Source organism: Oppia nitens, unplaced genomic scaffold, assembly GCF_028296485.1.
Source record: "Oppia nitens isolate AA-2021 unplaced genomic scaffold, nextdenovo-longstitch-racon4-pilon3 scaffold9_pilon_pilon_pilon, whole genome shotgun sequence".
Classification (NCBI taxonomy): Eukaryota; Metazoa; Arthropoda; class Arachnida; order Sarcoptiformes; family Oppiidae; genus Oppia; species Oppia nitens.
In genome coordinates this window covers 619,291-637,806 of record NW_026533253.1, presented here as the reverse complement: position 1 = coordinate 637,806, position 18,516 = coordinate 619,291, and the positions used below count along the sequence as shown (strand labels likewise).

At 25.3% G+C, this 18,516-nt stretch overlaps 6 protein-coding genes across 7 annotated transcripts in view; 3 read left to right on the top strand and 3 right to left on the bottom strand.

Annotated features, from left to right (window-relative positions):
• The window catches only part of LOC128964834 (mitotic spindle assembly checkpoint protein MAD2A-like), a 43,483-nt gene that overhangs the window by 8,214 nt on the left and 16,753 nt on the right, over positions 1-18,516 (top strand). The gene's annotated exons all lie outside the window — the stretch shown is intronic.
• Positions 47-1,016, top strand: LOC128964832 (ribosomal RNA-processing protein 7 homolog A-like). Its single transcript, XM_054311473.1, has one exon. It carries the CDS (start codon positions 148-150, stop codon positions 985-987), a length of 840 nt encoding a protein of 279 aa, XP_054167448.1. The 5' UTR covers positions 47-147; the 3' UTR covers positions 988-1,016.
• Positions 1,129-2,811, bottom strand: LOC128964826 (BUD13 homolog). Its single transcript, XM_054311467.1, has 2 exons — positions 2,541-2,811; positions 1,129-2,477 (listed from the first exon to the last, which is right to left on the bottom strand). The coding sequence occupies exons 1-2, from the start codon at positions 2,681-2,683 to the stop codon at positions 1,193-1,195; spliced, it is 1,428 nt and encodes a 475-aa protein (XP_054167442.1). The 5' UTR covers positions 2,684-2,811; the 3' UTR covers positions 1,129-1,192.
• LOC128964829 (sodium-dependent organic anion transporter-like) lies at positions 3,372-5,325 on the bottom strand. The gene is made up of 8 exons (XM_054311470.1): positions 5,111-5,325; positions 4,888-5,011; positions 4,783-4,809; positions 4,455-4,509; positions 4,145-4,349; positions 3,825-4,085; positions 3,556-3,734; positions 3,372-3,460 (listed from the first exon to the last, which is right to left on the bottom strand). The coding sequence occupies exons 1-8, from the start codon at positions 5,282-5,284 to the stop codon at positions 3,421-3,423; spliced, it is 1,065 nt and encodes a 354-aa protein (XP_054167445.1). The 5' UTR covers positions 5,285-5,325; the 3' UTR covers positions 3,372-3,420.
• LOC128964674 (programmed cell death protein 2-like) lies at positions 13,715-15,401 on the bottom strand. Its single transcript, XM_054311310.1, has 3 exons — positions 15,182-15,401; positions 14,123-15,090; positions 13,715-13,723 (listed from the first exon to the last, which is right to left on the bottom strand). The coding sequence occupies exons 1-3, from the start codon at positions 15,276-15,278 to the stop codon at positions 13,715-13,717; spliced, it is 1,074 nt and encodes a 357-aa protein (XP_054167285.1). The 5' UTR covers positions 15,279-15,401.
• Positions 15,651-18,188, top strand: LOC128964824 (BRCA2-interacting transcriptional repressor EMSY-like). 2 transcript variants are annotated; one of them, XM_054311464.1, is made up of 4 exons: positions 15,651-15,877; positions 16,009-16,108; positions 16,197-17,538; positions 17,684-18,188. In XM_054311464.1, the coding sequence occupies exons 1-4, from the start codon at positions 15,805-15,807 to the stop codon at positions 17,984-17,986; spliced, it is 1,818 nt and encodes a 605-aa protein (XP_054167439.1). In that variant the 5' UTR covers positions 15,651-15,804; the 3' UTR covers positions 17,987-18,188. The 2 variants fall into 2 exon arrangements, with proteins under 2 accessions (XP_054167439.1, XP_054167438.1); XM_054311463.1 differs by having other exon boundaries at positions 17,669-18,188.

The window sequence follows — 18,516 nt, the reverse complement described above, 5'->3', positions numbered from 1 at the left end:
CAAAACATAAATATCAATAAATATTACGTTATTTATGATTATATTTAACTGTATTTATAAACACAAACACATGTTATGATTGATTTGATTTGTTTAATAAAGTATTCAATAATTAGTCAGTGATTGCCATCAAATTTCTGACCCGAAATGACGGCCACCGACAACACTGTTGTCGATGGATATACGGTATTGAATGTCAAGTATTCAGCCGACAGTCAAGTGATTAGACAACTGTTTCTGAAAGAGTTTAACGCCAAACAAACACCCGACGAGTCGTCGCCGACCAAAAAGTCGTGTACTTTGATTGTCCTCAATGTTCCGCCGTTTGCCGATCCGTTAGTCATCAGACATTTGTTCAGTAATTGCGGAAATATTACGGACATCTCGTTCAATGATAGACCAGTTCCGCCAAAGAAGAAGTCCGATAACAAAAGCAAATATTTCGACAAAACTGAAACAATCAACGGATATAAAGTGGCTTTTGTTGAGTTCGCCAATCGATCGGCACTTCAGAAGGCACTGAATCTTAACAAATCGTCGGCAAATGTGCCGACACTGAGACCCGAATCCAAACAATACACTGTCGGTCTGATGGCAATGAAATGCAATTATAACAACTCGATTGTTGATCCGCAAGAATTGAAGAAAGAGATCAATGACTTTATGAGTGATTACGACAAACGTGTCGAAGAGGAGCGACTGAAAGCCAAGGAAACAGATGGTGTGCCCGATGCCGATGGTTGGGTTAAAGTGGACAGACATTCGAAGAGCAAGAAACGATTCGCTAGTGACCACTCGCGCGACGAAAAACTCATCGAAAAGCATAACAAGAGGCTGAAGAAGACCAACAATAGTTTGGTTAACTTTTATTCGTTTCAACAGAAAGAAAGCAAAATTGAATATTTGGCTCAATTGAGGAACCGTTTCGAAGAAGACAAGAGACGTATAGCACTGATGAAAGCTCAGAGAAAGTTTAAGCCACTGTAGTAGTAGTGGAAGACATGATATCATCGATGACAACAATTATCATTAAAAATAAATTATAAATAATTTTTGTAATAAAAAAATTTATTAAAAATATTTTTCGAAAAAACAAAAAAAATGATCTTGGTTAATTCTAAACTACCGATAAATTGAATCTAATTATTAAATGATTGATATATTTACAAAAAAAATTGAATGAAGAGTTGAGTTACATGTCTTCAGTGGCCCATTTGTAGGCCTCGTCCTGAGTGGCCATCCGATTGGCTATTCGATCGAAATGGCGTTTCTCAAAACCATTGGACCGATCGACACCATCCCATCGATAACCGGGTTGTATATTGAATCGGTTGAGCGGAGCAGTCGGACCCTTATAAGCGGGTCTAACCTTAAACGTCCCCTCTTTTATGGCCACTTTTTCCTTATTCTTGCGTATCATTTGTAGCATCGGGTCATCATCTCGTTCCTGTTCTCTCAACATTTTATCCAAATCGGCGTCGTCTTCATATCTGGCCAAAGGTTTGGACATTTCGTGTAGATTTGATTCACGCTTTTCCTGTTGTTCCTTCTTCTGGACCAAACCTTTCGACCATTTATCATATTTAGCTTTCTTTTCCGCCTCTATTTTGTCTTTAATTGAATCTTTTTCCCTCTGAACTCTGGCCTCTTCATCCAGATCTCGAATTTTACCCGATTTTGAATCTCTGAATACAGTTTTGGCATTTTTGCCTAACATCTCATCGCTAATCGATTCAAACAGTATCTGTTCTTTCTTTTTTGCGTTCATAAGTTCTTCGCGCAGATGTTTTCCATCAGAAAGACCAGCTTTCTTACCGCTGAGTGTTGTTTTCGGCTTAGGTTTGTGTGTATCGTTCCGTGAACTCCTCGGTGGACTCAAATCACTGCCTGAATCGTGTCGTTGACTTCGATTTGGTTGTCGACTTCTCGGAGGTGATAGATCTTCATCGTCATGTCTTGATCTCTGTCTTTTGGGTGCTTTTGTCTCTCTTATTGGCGAAAGATCACTGTCCGAGTCGTGTCGCGTTTGTTTCGTAGACTTATGTCTTGGAGGTGAGAGATCGTCATTGATATTATTTTTTGATTTCTGTCTGTTTGATGCTCTTACTGGCGACAGATCGCTGTCTGAGTCGTGTCGCTGTCGATTGGAAGTCCTATTTCTTGGTGGCGCCAAATCTGAATCATCGCTATCATGTTGTTGTAGTCGTCGACTGGGAATCGTTGAGTCGTCGTCCGATTCGTGTCTTAATCTCTTATTACTATCACTTGCCTTATCGTTGACCACCGAACTGTCGACAACCGGTTCAATAGTTTTCCATCGATTTGTGTCCAAATCTTTGCGTCTCATATGAAGCGGCCGTTCGTCGACCACAGCGGCAATCTGTGGCTTTTCTTCTTTGGTACCGAAATACAGTTCATCATCGCTGCCATTCTTATCAATCTTCTTGAGATCGATGTCATCGTCAAAGATATGTATTCTGCGGACACAACAAAAACAAAATCTTAAGATATCTTTACATTAAAATAAAACTATTACTAACTTTTTGGTCTTCGGTTTAATCAATTTCTTAATTCGTTTCTTCTTTTTGATCTTTTCTTCATTTTTGCTGTCATTTGATGTCATATACTTTAATCGGATGTACTCTTTGTGTTCAACTGGTCTGTCGTATGATTTTCCCGACATTTTCTTTGCCCGTAATTACCGATTTAGTGGTCAATTAAAACGAAAATTCATATGAAATTTGAAAACAAAACAATTTGATTGCATTTGTCTATTGAAATGAAATGTTTTTCTTTCAAAACATTTGAATGCATTGCAAGTGTTGTTGTGTTGTGTTTGCAGTTAAGCGATAGTAATGACACCAAACGTTACGATTTGTGTATAAAAAAATTAATATAAAAAGTATATAAGTTTTTATAATTATTATTAAAATTTATAAATTAATTGCAAATATTTAGTTAAAAGAAAAATTACAATTTAAAAAAAAAATTTCCTTAAATATACATCCAATGATTTTTTAAAAAATAACTGTGAATTTTAAAAACTTATTAAATTTATTGAAATATTTATAATATATTTTAATTTATAAATAATAAAGTTTTACTTATAAATGACTAATTATATTATTAATATTAACAATACAACGATTTTTTCTATTTATAAATGCAATTAAATTTAATTGAACAATTATTATACTAATTAAGTTTATTATACATGTAATTTATTTTTCATTAGTTATTTTATTTAATCAATTTATTTATTTACCATTTAATCAACACTTGGCTAAATAATAATTTATTCAAAAAAAATACAACAAAATTTTTATAATCATTGAATTTATTAAAATATATATATATACATTGTATAAAATTATTATTATTATTATTATTGTTTGCAACAACAACAAAAAAATTATTAAATTAATTATCTTCTTTTATAAATGATATTGAGGTGATATCTCTGCAAAAAAAACAATTAAATATATAATAATTAATATTTTTTATAATTAATTAAATGTTTTTAATTAATGATTTTATTAATGATTTGATATAAACCTTTGAAGCAAACATTTAGCTGCCGATAATCTTTTTGATTCATTATTGTTTATAATCCTATTATTTGATGATTTTTGATAGTATTTTTCGCCAATTTTTATTACTATAGTAAATGTAATGAGTGTCGCAAATGTGAAAAACGTGTAGAGAATGGGAAACAAAATTGTTTTTTGCAAATACTATAATCACATTAAATAATAGTAATAATAATAATTTTATAGTTATTGTTATATTTTTTAAATAAAATTATTTATTTTTTTAAACTATACTTTTAATGGAAAAGACAGTGTAATTATAGTGAGAGCTGTTCCCAAATTTTTGATACCAATCTCTATAGCTATAGTTTTCTTGATTTTATAGCTCAAACACAATAGACTTGCCGTTAAATAGCCAACTGAGAGACCGATTATCGGTAGTAAGGCATCGGTGACGAGCACTTCCAGAGGAATATTTTTAAATATATTGGGAAATATAATAACTTCGAGTGTATGGCAAACAATGATAACTGCAAAACCAGCTATCGATCCAATCTATTATATCATTAATAATTAATTTTTGATCACAAAAAACAAATAATAATCAAATTTACTTTTGTTATAAGTGGAGATGCTTTGGGAAATTTATAATTAACAGCAATACCTATGAGGACAGGTATTGTAATGAATAGCAATGTTAGTGACATTTGCTTATAGGGTATAACCAGTGACTCTGTCTCTAGACTTTGGCCGTAAAGCCATATGTTTAACGGCATCGCAACTAAACCAACAATTGTGGCCATAGTTGTCATTGTAATACTTTAAATCAAATCAAATTATCACAAAAAAATATATTATTTATATATTAATTAATAATTTTATCACTTTTTTGTTGTTTATCTGATATTAATAATCAATAAATACCTCAATGGTATGTCTCCTTCCCAGAAATATGTGAACACATTTGATAAAACTCCACCTAATTATGCAAATTATTGTTTAAATTAATTATTAATTACTTATTTCTGGCACATCATTATCTTATAAATAGATTTATTATTATTATTAGTTATATAACCATAATAATAATTATGTAGGTAATGGATATAACCTTCAATAGTAGTAATTAAATTATTTTGGACATTAATTTTTATTTACTCTATAATAATATATATATATATATATATAATATGAAATAAATTTTGTTATTTAACTAACAGGAAGTATTAAAAAAATTTAATTACAAATATACCTGGACATGTGGCCAAAATAAGTAATCCTAAATTAAAAAATATATATTTTTAAAAATTTTAATTAATTAATAATATGTATTTTTAAACAACAAAAAATTACTAACCGGTTGCATATAGTGGTTCAATAGATAAAAATTTGATTAATAAAAATGCAATCAATGGATAAATTATAAACTGTGAGACCAGACCCGCAAACAGTGGTAAGGGTTTCATCAAATGTTTAACAATCTTATGGATAAATTGTTAGTAAAACAAAATCAAATAAAACTTATTTTGTTTTAAAAGATAATCAAAATGTTTTCCTTTCTTTCAAATTTTTTTAAATACCTGTTTCAAAGTGACTGTACATCCCATGGCAAACATTATGATAATTAATAGGAAAACAATCAACACATCGTGTATTTGTTTTATCAATAATTTTGTCGGAGAATTAATTAGCGATGTATCAGATATATCGGTAAAATTGATAACATTTACTAAATCACTATTATTTTCAAACATTTTTAAAAATTGTTGTTATAAGTTATTTGGTTTGTAAGTTATAAAGAAATTTTTTAGTGTAAAACTAACAATTTTTATAGAAAAATTTTCGAAAAATTTTTCAAAACAAAATACTAGTAGTAGTAGACCTTTAAAAATAAAATACATGTGAAAACTAAATTAAAAGTAAAAAACATTTTTACAGAATCTAAAACAAAATCGTTGCAATCATTTTTCCAGTTATTAGTAAACCCATCCCGGTTTGATTTGATAATACAGGTAATTTATATATATACAGTACATACATATGCTGTATATACTACAATGCATACTAATTATATATATATTTTTTCATTTGAAAAATTTAAGTTAAAATATATATTTGACTGTATATTATTAGCCTTGAATTCTTGTTTAGCGCATTTTGCTATTCATGTGAGTAATTAATTTTCTAATGATATAAATTATACATATATGTAATATATGTATGTACTGTATATATATATATACTCTATATTTTTAATTATAAAGTTTTAGATTAGACACTTCCAAAAAATTACAATTAATTTATGTACAGTACAAATAAGTAACAAACGATTTTTAAATAAGATATTGAATTTACTTACGTAACTATAATATACGTAAAAAAATTATAATATATATCATATATTAGTTTTTATTTTAAAGTAAATAATGTAATTAATATTCAGTATATTATACTACTTACAAATATATAATTTAATTAATTTTTTTTGTATTAAACCGTATTAACTAAAATATATTAATTAGAAGTTTATTTGTTTGTAAAATTTAAAAAATTGAATGTTTATTTGTATTAAGCAGTTATATTATATTGTAATAAATATATAATTAATAATAACATACATAATTAATTTATTATCATTTATGTGTTTGATGTTTTTTTAGTTTTATTTTAAATATATGTGTGAAATAGCAGTGTCTAATAATAATATTAAATTGGTATTACAATAGTAATAAAAATGATATATTTGTCAAAATAATAAATAAATAAACTGATTAATTGAATAGATAAGTGTGTTTTGTTTAAAAAGCATATTTATTATTTTTGTTTATATAAATATTGGCAATAAATATATTATACTAATCTATATCACAGAGTATTATAATTTATAATTACTTATAGTAGTAATACAAATAAGTTTTACAGATTTTGTAAATTAATTTTAGTAATTAAAATATAATAAATACAATTAATTTTATGAAATAAATTATTTTCAACAACAAAAAATACAAACAAACTTTAAGAAATACAATTAAGTAATTTTCAATTTTATATAATAAATCAATGAATAAATTTAAAAGTATTAAATACAAGACATTAATTAATTTTAATGATAACAACTATAACTAATTACCAGTTATTTTAAATTTTTAAATCTGTTAAAACAATATATTTATAAATAATGGATATTCATATAATGTACTTAAGTTTTAAACTAAATCATTTTTATGTTGAAAAAAACAAAAATTTTTAAAATAAGTTTTTCTTATCATTGATTAACATATTAGCCGTAAATATTAATAAACAAATATAGTTAAAGAATTTAGACAAAAAAAATATATTTTCAAATCAATTTGGGTGTAAATCTAATTTATATAATACTTCAATGAAATATACTCTTATAATATACTGTATTTACAGTATAAGTACTTAAATATGTTTAAGTTGAAATAGAGATGAGCAAAATAGAAATTACTAAAGAAATTTCCCTTAAAAGAAAATTTCACAAAATTATAAATTATTTTAATTTCAATATACGGTATATAAAAATTTTAATTTAATAAAGCAATTAAAATATGTAATAATAAATGTTTTAATTTTGATTAGATTAAAAATTAATTAATATATTAACAAAATTAATAGTGTATAACAAAATAACAATCATTAAAAAACTGAAAAATTCCCATTTATTTTTTTAGAAACTTTCGCTAAATAATTCCTAATCTTCTTTTTTGTGGAAATTTTCATTTTTGGTCAATTCTAAGTTGAATGCAATTTATTTTGAATTTTCAATAATTTTTGAGTGCAATTCACCTTTATTTGTGACAAACATTCAATTATTAATGGGCGACATATTATTTTATTATATCATTTAAATATTGGGATTTATTGAAAATTATTAAATATTTAGATTGTTTTTAGGGATTTATCTAGAAAATCAATATATATATATATAGACACAAAAAAATAATATATTTATTAGGATTTACATATGTACGTACAGGTATATAATTGTAAGTTAATTTTGTTTGTTTGAATATTACCAAATAATAATAATTATTATTATTTTACTAAAACACGTTTTCTAATATCTATTTCTATTGCAATCTATGTGGAAAAAATGCCTTATTTTAAATTATTAATATAATAACTATTTTTGATGTATAAAAATAACAATAAACATAATTCTTTCTTTAAAATGATTAATGCAATTAAAATTTAAATATTATTTAATATTATAAATATAAAAACAAATTTTAAATATAAGAATTGATAGTTATATATATATACATTAAAACAATTTATATAATTATATTGATATTTCAAATAAATACTGTATTATACCGGTTATTATATACTGTAGGTTTACTATTATTATTATTACTGTATTTAAATTTGATGTGAAAGCAATTTAATAATTTAATGGTTTCATCATATTATTTATGGATTGAATATTAAATATTATTTTTTTCTGCTTATGTTTTCATAACATTACAGACTATTTGAGAGATTTATTTTTTAAATGTTAAGGTAAATATCATAACAAATTCAAGTATTTTATATATTGATATAAAAATTTTACTGTATGTATATATATATATACAGTACATATTAAATACTTATATGTAATAATGGGCGGTATATTTTTATAAGTTACGAGTTGCTCAATGCCTCGGAAAAACTAACTGACCTATCAATAGGAAAGAGATTCACACTTTTTGTTTTGAAAAAAACAGATAAACTTTTTTTGATCACAAACTATCTAAATCTACTGTTATACTGAATAGTGTAATAAAAAATATAATTTGTGACAAATATATAACCAAAAAAAAAATTTGATTGAAAATTATTTTATGTTTTATTATATTTAATTTTAATATTCTATATAAAAATTTATTGTCTCTCTATTTATTTATTTCATATAATTAATTACAATATTATTTAATAGCAGTTATATTGTTTATGTTTGTTATATAAAGTTTAAAGTATTATTATTTTCTTTCTAAAAAAAATTATTTAATAAATATTTATAAATTTCAAGTAAGTATACAATATTTTGAATAATAATTTTTCTTTAGTAAAAATAATATTTTTAAAAAAAAAATTTCCCAAAACTGATTAAATATTCTTAGAAATAAAGTATTTCTCAATAATATATGTTTTTTTCGGGTGAGTCTTACTAGAAATAATTATTAATGACTTTTTAACTATAATTTTTTAATTACAATGTTTTTTTCCATGTGCAGCAAAATAATATTGATATTATTTTTATGGTTTTTGTTTTAATTTTAAAAAGCAAAATATATTGATCTATAAGTTATTAATCTTAATGATAGTTCATTAGACTGTATATAATGTATTTTTTTCATCTGTAATATTATACAATTATAGGCTGATTTAAGTCCAAACCCTTTTTTATTAAACTATAACTAAATGTAATGAATCATGATATTTGATAAATGATTTTTAGAAAATAAAAATTATATATATACTGTATATAAATACATATATGTGTGTCTATATATATGTGCAGGGTAAATTTATATATAATAAATATTATTATAATCTATATAAATTTAGCTTGATATCAATTCATCGATTTATATATGCATTAATGCAAAATCCAAAAATAATCACACGTTTTGTTTAATGTTATTTTAATGTCTTATATTTATCTATTTTGTAGATAAAAACCACACGACAGACATACCGTACTAAACAAAAACTAAAAATATTTTAGTGATAATAATAATAATATTTATATTAATAATAAGTGACAATAAATACTGAATATATATAATATGTAATGTATTATTAATAATAATAAATGTTTAAAATAGTTTATTATCCGTTTGTGCCAATAATGGATTTATAATTATTTATAATGTGAATTAGTAAATAAAAATATTTTTTAAAACTAAGTTAAAAATAAAATATCGGATGAAATTTTTCTATATATTGTTTGGATTTTGGATAATAATAATAATAAATAATATTAGTATAATTTTATCGGCTAAAATTGTATCAGGTATTTATATATATATTGTTATGTATATTTAAATATTTTTTTATATATAGTATAAAATTTGCAAATTACTTATATTAATATTTTAGATATTTTGTTTTTGTTATTTCAAAAAATATTTATATTGAGATTCGTAAAGAGATATCAATGGTGTAAAACAATTTTTTTTATTGTTTCTGTAAAATATGATTAATTATATTGAAACTCATGAGAATTGTTTTTGGTATTGTATTAATTATATACAATATATATATATAATTAGAAATATTGCATAAATAGTGTACAAAACGTGTGTAATTTATTATAAAAATATAGAAAACATACATATACAGTATATACAGCTAATCTAAAATGTTAATTAAAAATTATTTAAACAAATTAAACAATAAATTATTAATAAGCTAAAATGTGTTTAACATTGTATTTTTTATATTAATAAGTATTTGTTTAGAAATTTAATTATATATATATATATATTTGAATTGAGCTATATTGTGTATATATATTTTATTTTAAAATATATATAATATAGAGAACTAACTTATATTATAAAACAATTGAAGAATACATAATTTTTTTAGGTTATATAATTAATTAATTAGTATATATATAAAAAAGTTTAGTTAATATTATTGCAAACTATTATTGCAATATGATTATTAATAATAACAGTTGATTTAATTTTTAAAATTAAATAGTATGAATAATAAAATCAATAATTTATTTATCTGATTTATTATGAAAAATATTGAAATTATTATTTATATATAATGTATAATTACAGTATTACAATTATTGTTGCAAATATATAGTGTATATACAATGCATACATTATATATGCTAATCAATATACCTAATAAAAAATATGAAAATCAATTTAATAATAATAACTATTTTATTTGTTTGAAATCCTAAATTGATTGTCACATTTACTATACATTTTCAATAGATTCAGCACAACATTCACAACAATTATCGATTACTAATAGTAATAATAATAATAATAACTCAACATTTCATACGTTTATTGATTATTGTAGACAACAATTGTCATGTAATTATTTAATTTATATATTTGTAAACAATTTGTATATTGAAAATATTAATTAAAAAATCTTATACCTGTATATTAATATATATTTTTATTTTATTTTTATATAAACACAGCCAATATCTATGATAATGGTATCGAAATACTTGAGACAAACAATAGTGAAAACAATTGTTGTTTTATCAAACTATCAGATATTTCAGTAACTCATTTGAATACATGTTTCACAGATCCCAATGAACCCATATATATCACATGTAAGCATATTTATAATATATATATATTTTAATAACATTTGTTAATTTATCAGTTTATTTATCTACGATAAAAAATCAATAATTTATTTATATAAAATATACATATTTTTTTGTTATTAAACTGAATCTAGAAATAAAAGTTTTTATTTATTTAAATTCATTTACATTGTATAACGTATATTGATTTCTGAATTTATAAGTTTATTTTATTAAATACTTTTTTTAATTTACTAAAAACTATTTAATATATAATTTTTAATAATTAATTTAGCTATATAAGCATAAAAGTATTTATATTGTATATAAATATTAATTTATTAATAATAATATTTAATACATAATATAGTATTATCTATTGATTTTATTTAATATTATCAATAATTAAATTATTATGATTTATTAGTTTGTATTTTACAAGTAAGCATTAATTTTGCCACAAAAATATTAAATTAATAGTTGTTTTTATAAAAATGTCATAAATTTTAAAACAGCATTCAATGAATACAATTTTATGTCCAAAAGTTATACTATAAATAATAATAATAATAATAATAAATGCAATGAAACGACACTGAAATCATTTTGTGAATATATAATATCACATAATTATAATAATAATAATAATAAAATTGCAAATACTGTACACATTCTGTGGGAATTCAATCAATTGTGTGGAATATTGCCTAATAATAACAATAATAACACAAATTCCTATATTAATGATATTATTGTGGTCACCAAAAGTATGTAAAAAAATATAGTGAAATAAATTTATTAATAACAAAAAAAACTAATTATATAAATAAAAATATTTTTCTATATAAACTATAACTTTTATTTGTTTGTTTGTTTAAAGGTAGGCCTACATACTGGCGGAGCTCACAGAATATAACGATGCGGTCGTTTGAAAGCGAAAAACTAGAGCTCATGTGTGTGTTTAAGGGCTTTCCTGAACCGCAGATTCGTTGGTTTAGAAATCAATTGCTAATTACGGAACTGAAAACCGAAACAAATGTCTATAATTTTCGATCAAATTATTATAGTTTTTCGCACAAATCGACAAATATTTGCACAATAATTACTATATTCAAGATATCGGTCATCAATAATCCTAATATTGTGGCCAACTATACGTGTATTGCCAGCAATAATTTGGGCAACTCTTCCAAAACATTTATAATCAATGGTAAACTATAAAAGATAATAATTATTATTATTTTAAATTATTATAAATATTTTTATTTGTTGTAATCTTTATTATTATTAATATTATTTACAGAAAAAATATTACAAGAATTAAAGTCTAAATTAAAGATAAGACGTTTCAATATAACTGGTTTTATCATAGGAATGATACCGCCGTTATTCATATCGTTTTATATAATTGTCAAACTAGGCTACCGTTCCCGTTATGCACAGGAAAGGCCAGATGACAGCGGTCTCAATGATGAACCATTTTTTGTGAGCAATTAACAAATAAACTAACCAAAAAAATTTTTAGTATATAAATCAATCACTATTTATTTAAATATTTTAATTTCAATCATTTAATTTTTTTAATTAAAATAGTTTGTCCATTGATTTTGTGCCAAAAAAAACTACACAACAATAATTAGTATTATTTATGCCAAATATTATTGATCAAATTTTTTAAAAAATACTTTAATTAATTTAAAATTGTATTTATGAAATCAATTATTTAATTTTTATATGTTGTATGTTTTTAAAAAAATGTTTTATTAAATATTATGTATATATTCAAGTTTTTTTATTGTTAATTTATTATCCTAATTATTTGAAATTTACTTGTATTTGTATTTATTATATTTATTTTTTAAATATTTGTCAATAATATTGATTAAAGATAATTTATTTATATACACGGAAAACATTTCCAATTTACAAATAAATATCTATTTTATGTTTATTACAATAACATATAATAAATATTTTTTTTAATATATACAAACATTAAAATTATTTCCATTTATCCAATAATACAAACTTAATACTTAATATTTTATTCAATAAAATTAGCACAATATTAATAATTTTCTATTGAATAATTATTACATTATATTATGACATTATTAAAAATAATTGATAAATAATAAAAAATATTCACTTAATTATAATTATATACATGTATATCATCACATGGCATATAATAAATGTTTATATATTAATTTATATCTTTTTTATAAATCAATACATTTTTTTCTATAACTATTTTGATTACTATAAGTTGCAAATAACTATAGAATATTCTGTATATAACATAAATTATATGCTATCAAATCAAAATATATTTTAATAAATTATTATTTATTTATATTATATACAAATGTCATAATCATAAAATATAGGGATCTTATGTTATATACTTTATTATATAAGATAGTGAAAACAATTTAGTAATACAAATAATTATATTATGAAAATAAAAAACGCAATTTCATATGTTAATATATGCTTATATATGATAATGTTTAAATAATTGATCAAATATTACTGTATTATAAACCGATAAGATGTTGAAGTATAGTATTATTACAATTATTATTTTTTTATATATATCATATAAATTACACTGTTGTATAAGTATAATACAGTAAATATACTGTACTATTGTGTATACTATAAACTTAGACTGTATAGCATATTACAACTTGAAGTAAAAAATATATTTTCTTATTTATAAAACATTACTTTCAGTTTTAAATCAATTTAACAATAGTTATAAAAAATTATTATTTTTATAATACCTTTATATATATATATCCTATTTTAAGATCAATGCAAACATAAAAATTTTGGGGTTTTTCTTCATTTCAATTAGCGATAAAAGTAATGTTTATTTTTCCTGTTTTTGCAATAAATAATTAAATTTATTAATCAAATAATAAGTAAAGTTTGCAAATTCATTGGAGAGAAATTTCTTATATAATTTAATTATATAGAGTATATACCGGTAATTAATTTTAGTATAAAAATTAAATTACTGTATAATTTAACAGTAGTAGAAATAATATGAATAATTAATATCATTTAGATACTAATAATAACAATAATTATTTTTTTTCAAAATTAGTTAATCAATTATTAATTATCCATCTTATTAAGTAACCAAAAAAAAATTTAGTATTATTGTTAAATAAAATATATAATTAATTAAACAAAAATAAATATTTTATTTATGTTTTTTATATATACAGTATAAAAAAATTAATCATTTAGTTTTAGAAAATTTATCAATATATACATTATCAGGGTCATCTAATAGAATACAATGTTCAAAAATAATTGAATTTTTCGACAATTTTTGATTACAATTTCTAAGACAACTATAGATAAGAATAGTAGCAAAATCTAGATCTGGATGATTGTCTCGGTTTTCGGTAGACAATGGCTTCAGATATCGGATTAAAGCCGGCATTAACTGAAACTCGAAGACACGATCGCCGCCGCATAGATCACAACGAGGAATAGCTAACCGGTGACTATCACTGTTGATCAAAGGAGATCCCATCCATTGATAGCGTATGACTTGTTGTGGACAACGAGACAGACGTTTAAGGAATTGATAGTTTTTGCGATCGTTTTTGTAAATTGTGTCCAAAAATGAGTTTTCAAATGTCTCACTACACTGACCACCATTTTTATCACAAGAAGAACTGCCTTCAGTTTTTTCATACGATTCTAGTAATTGTTTTACATGTCTATCGTTTTTTTCATCCGCAACGACCTCATCAATAACTGACAGATAAAATGGTCGATAATATTGTTGATCTTTCAGTATAATGATATCGTCGTCAGTTATCGAAGAGGACTTCCTATCATTTGATTCAAGTGACAAATGGCTTAACGATTGACTACAGTTAGCGGTCGTGTCATTGATTGTCTCGATATCGGTATTATCTGTTCCCCAATCGGATTGTCCGTCAATCCAATCGTCAGTGTTATTATCACATATCGCTTCTTGTTTTTTATGACTAGTGTCCGCCGCGACATAAGGTGTAACACATCGTACAGCAAACCATTTGTCTGATTGTTTGCAATCATTATTAGGACAAACAAACAAATAGATTATCCGATCGTCGGGCGATTCATCAATTGGACAATAAATTTGAGACACAAACACCAATGACCGGCGACACGATTGGCATTCAATGTTTTTCATATGTACGACCAGTTCGTGGCCAACTTCGGGACTCAAAACTGGATAACCGCCTGGTCATACAAACAACAAACAAACAAACAAAAAAGTGGTCAAACATTTTGCGGAAAAAAAACAAAAAACAAAAAACAACTAATTTTATACCTATTTTATTGGCCCGAAAGTCACTGGTTTGGTCATCAATTTCGGCATTACTACTACTATCAATGATACCGATAAATACTTGACTGTCGCCGTCCATTTGGCGGTCACTTTATATATACGATGATAAATATATTTCGGTGGACAACAAGTCTTCAAACAAAATATAAACTTTTTTTTGTAGTTTTCAATAATAATAATACAGTAATAAAGTATAGCATTGATAGCAACAAACACACAGTTATTATTGACAATAATAGTGTTGGTATTTATTTATTGTCAATAGATTTTTAGCGCTTATTTGATACCTTTTTATATATGAATCAAACCATTGTGTTTATATAGTGGTTGGTTTATATAGAAAAGTATCGAATTGTTTGTAATATAGTACTATTATTGAATAGCAAAGTGAATCCAAGTATTATTTATATTAATATTTTTGTATAGAAATTGAATTATTTTTTTTGTATTTGGATTTCAATTGGATTTTTGTATTATTGAATGAAAATGAAAAACTAAATAATAATAATAATAAACATAATTAAAATCAATTAATTTATTTAATATTTTAATAAAACTGTTTGACATTACAATAGCTTGAAGACATCACCAGATGATCACCAGTGATGGTCGACAACATGTGGCCAATGATTTTGGACAACACTCGCGATGAATGCAAACGATCGCTCCGGAGATATGGTATTTGTTATGTTTATATCTTAACCATTCAATCATTCATTTTTTGGATCAATTAATGTTTTCAATTGGTTTTTTTACTACTAATCCATTTGATTTGATTGTCTTATATATATTTGTGGTCACAATTACAGAACTGGAGGCCTACTCGGCAGTGGTAACGGCTCTCAGAGCACAGGGAGACCTCAATAAAGACAAAAGAAAATTACTACAAGACTTGTGTTCACTCTTGAGGTTGTTTTTTGTTAATTGATTATCTCTTAATTTTGATAATCACATTACTGATTGGGTTTAATTGATCCCTAACTAACCTCTTTTGCAGTATAAGCCTTGAACGACACCGGGCAGAGATCAGACGCGCCGTCAACGATGAAAAGCTCAATACAATCGCACACCACATGTCCGGCGCCAATACGTCGACCGAATGGACAATCGAAGGCCGCCGACTGATACCTTTGTTGCCTCGACTGGTGCCTCAAACGGCGTTTACTGGTGTGGCTAACTCTGTGGCCAATGAGCACCTGAGTCGCAACCAAAACATTTTGCATCCATCGGAGACAGGAATGAAACACGATATGAATCAAGTAGTGGACGACAACAGCACATATGAGACGAGTCCTAAGAGGCGGCGTATTGACAGCCAAAGTCAGCCGACATTTGTTCCCATCAAATCCAATCAAAACGAACCGATTATAGTTCAGAGCGGACCGACCACTCCATCAAACCATCGAACACCTCATTCAATATCCAAAGTGACGACAACCCGAACAGTGGTCAGTGCCAGCAATTGTTACACAATCACAACACCCACATCGCAAAGCTCTGCTCGAGTGATAATCGTTTCGACTCCGACCACCACATCATCTACTGTTATGACTCCATCCACTCGAGGATTAACAGCCATTCCATACATTTCAAAGCAAACCATATCATCATCACCGCAAAAGACTACCACTTTTGACATACCGAGTAGTAGAGGCTCGAAACAGGCGCGCACAAGTAAATCGGCTTCGGTAGTCGGTGTTATCGGTGTCTCTGGCAGTCAAAAATCGTATAAACAGTTACCTAACAAAACGATAAACGCTGGAAATCTATCGTTTGGTAACATAACACGAATTCCGGTCATACCGGGAACTAATGTTATCAAATCCAATGGCCAGCAACAGCTGGTAGTTGTACCAATCAATTCGCGACAATTGATTCCAATCAATCAGGCTGTGAAATCATCTGGAGGTCAAACAGTCAACACACCGACACTTATCTATCATCCGAATATCAAAAACGCCAATCAGAAAGTGATCGGACAACAACCGAATCTCATAATCATGCAAAAGGGAGGCTTAACTCAAATGGCCAAAACAATACCGATATCCAGTGCCATAACCATAAATAAGGCGTCGATAACCAAACCCATAATGAAAACAACAACCACCGCTGCCGCCACCACCATTGCTGGCGGACAGCACCGGAAACAAGTGATCGATATCGGACCCATTCCGGGCACACAAACGTTTACATTGAGTGACAACACAAAGATTATTACAAAACGATTGCAGACATCATCCAAATCATTGCAAGAGATCGCCGAAAGTTTATCGGAAAACCAGAAAGTCATCGAAATTGATGCCTCAAACTCGGAAACGTTAGCCAACATCTTAAATAAGGTATACATTTTGTTGTTGTTAACAATACAATTGATATCAATATATAAAATATATATAATGCCTGTGAATCTAAAAAAAATATTTACGAGATTTGCTTGTTATGTATGTTATGAATGTTTGTTATAAACAGTTTTTATATGAAAAGGGCGGCCAAATAACACAGGCCGATCTGATCGAGTTTCTCAAGAAACACTCGGCCAACACATCAGCAGCCATTGGTGGTGGGCAACTCACGAGTGACCGGAATCGCGATGATGACGGCGGCAACGATTCGTCATCCGAAGATACAGTATCAACGTGTGAATCACCGAATCATGATTTTGAATCTGAATTCGAAACATTACCCGAAACTACCGGTACTGGTGTGAGGACAACAACCAACATCACCACAACACCGGCTACCGCTGTCGTCGGTATCGATGGAATGGTCAAAACAGTTGCCGAATAACAATAATATACTAATAATCAAATTTATTTTTTAGACCAAAGTGTAATTTTCTTATTTTGATTTTATTTGGTGATCAACAACAACAACATAAACAAATAAGAAACAATAATATATTATGTATAGATTTTTTTTTAATTATTATTATGACTACCGTAATAATTATTTTAATGTATTATTATTATTATTATTATTATTAACAATTTGCGCTCTCATTTTGCCTGTATAAACATTTTTTTAATAATTGTGTGTTCAATTGTTTTATTCATTGACAAACAGTGTATTTAATTAATATTTTTAATCTTTAATTTTAATTTTTTTCTAATCATATTTGTAATATTAAGCACAAAAATTCTGATGTTGATAATCTAATTTATATGATATTTTATTATTATATTATTATTATTTTATAACTTGAACGGTAAAAAATGATTATTGTTTTTTTAAGACAACAAAATTAAAATAATTATTTAACGTTTTAAAAAATGAAAAGTTTAGTTCAATTGAAAATTGTTTTTTTAAAAATGTAATTA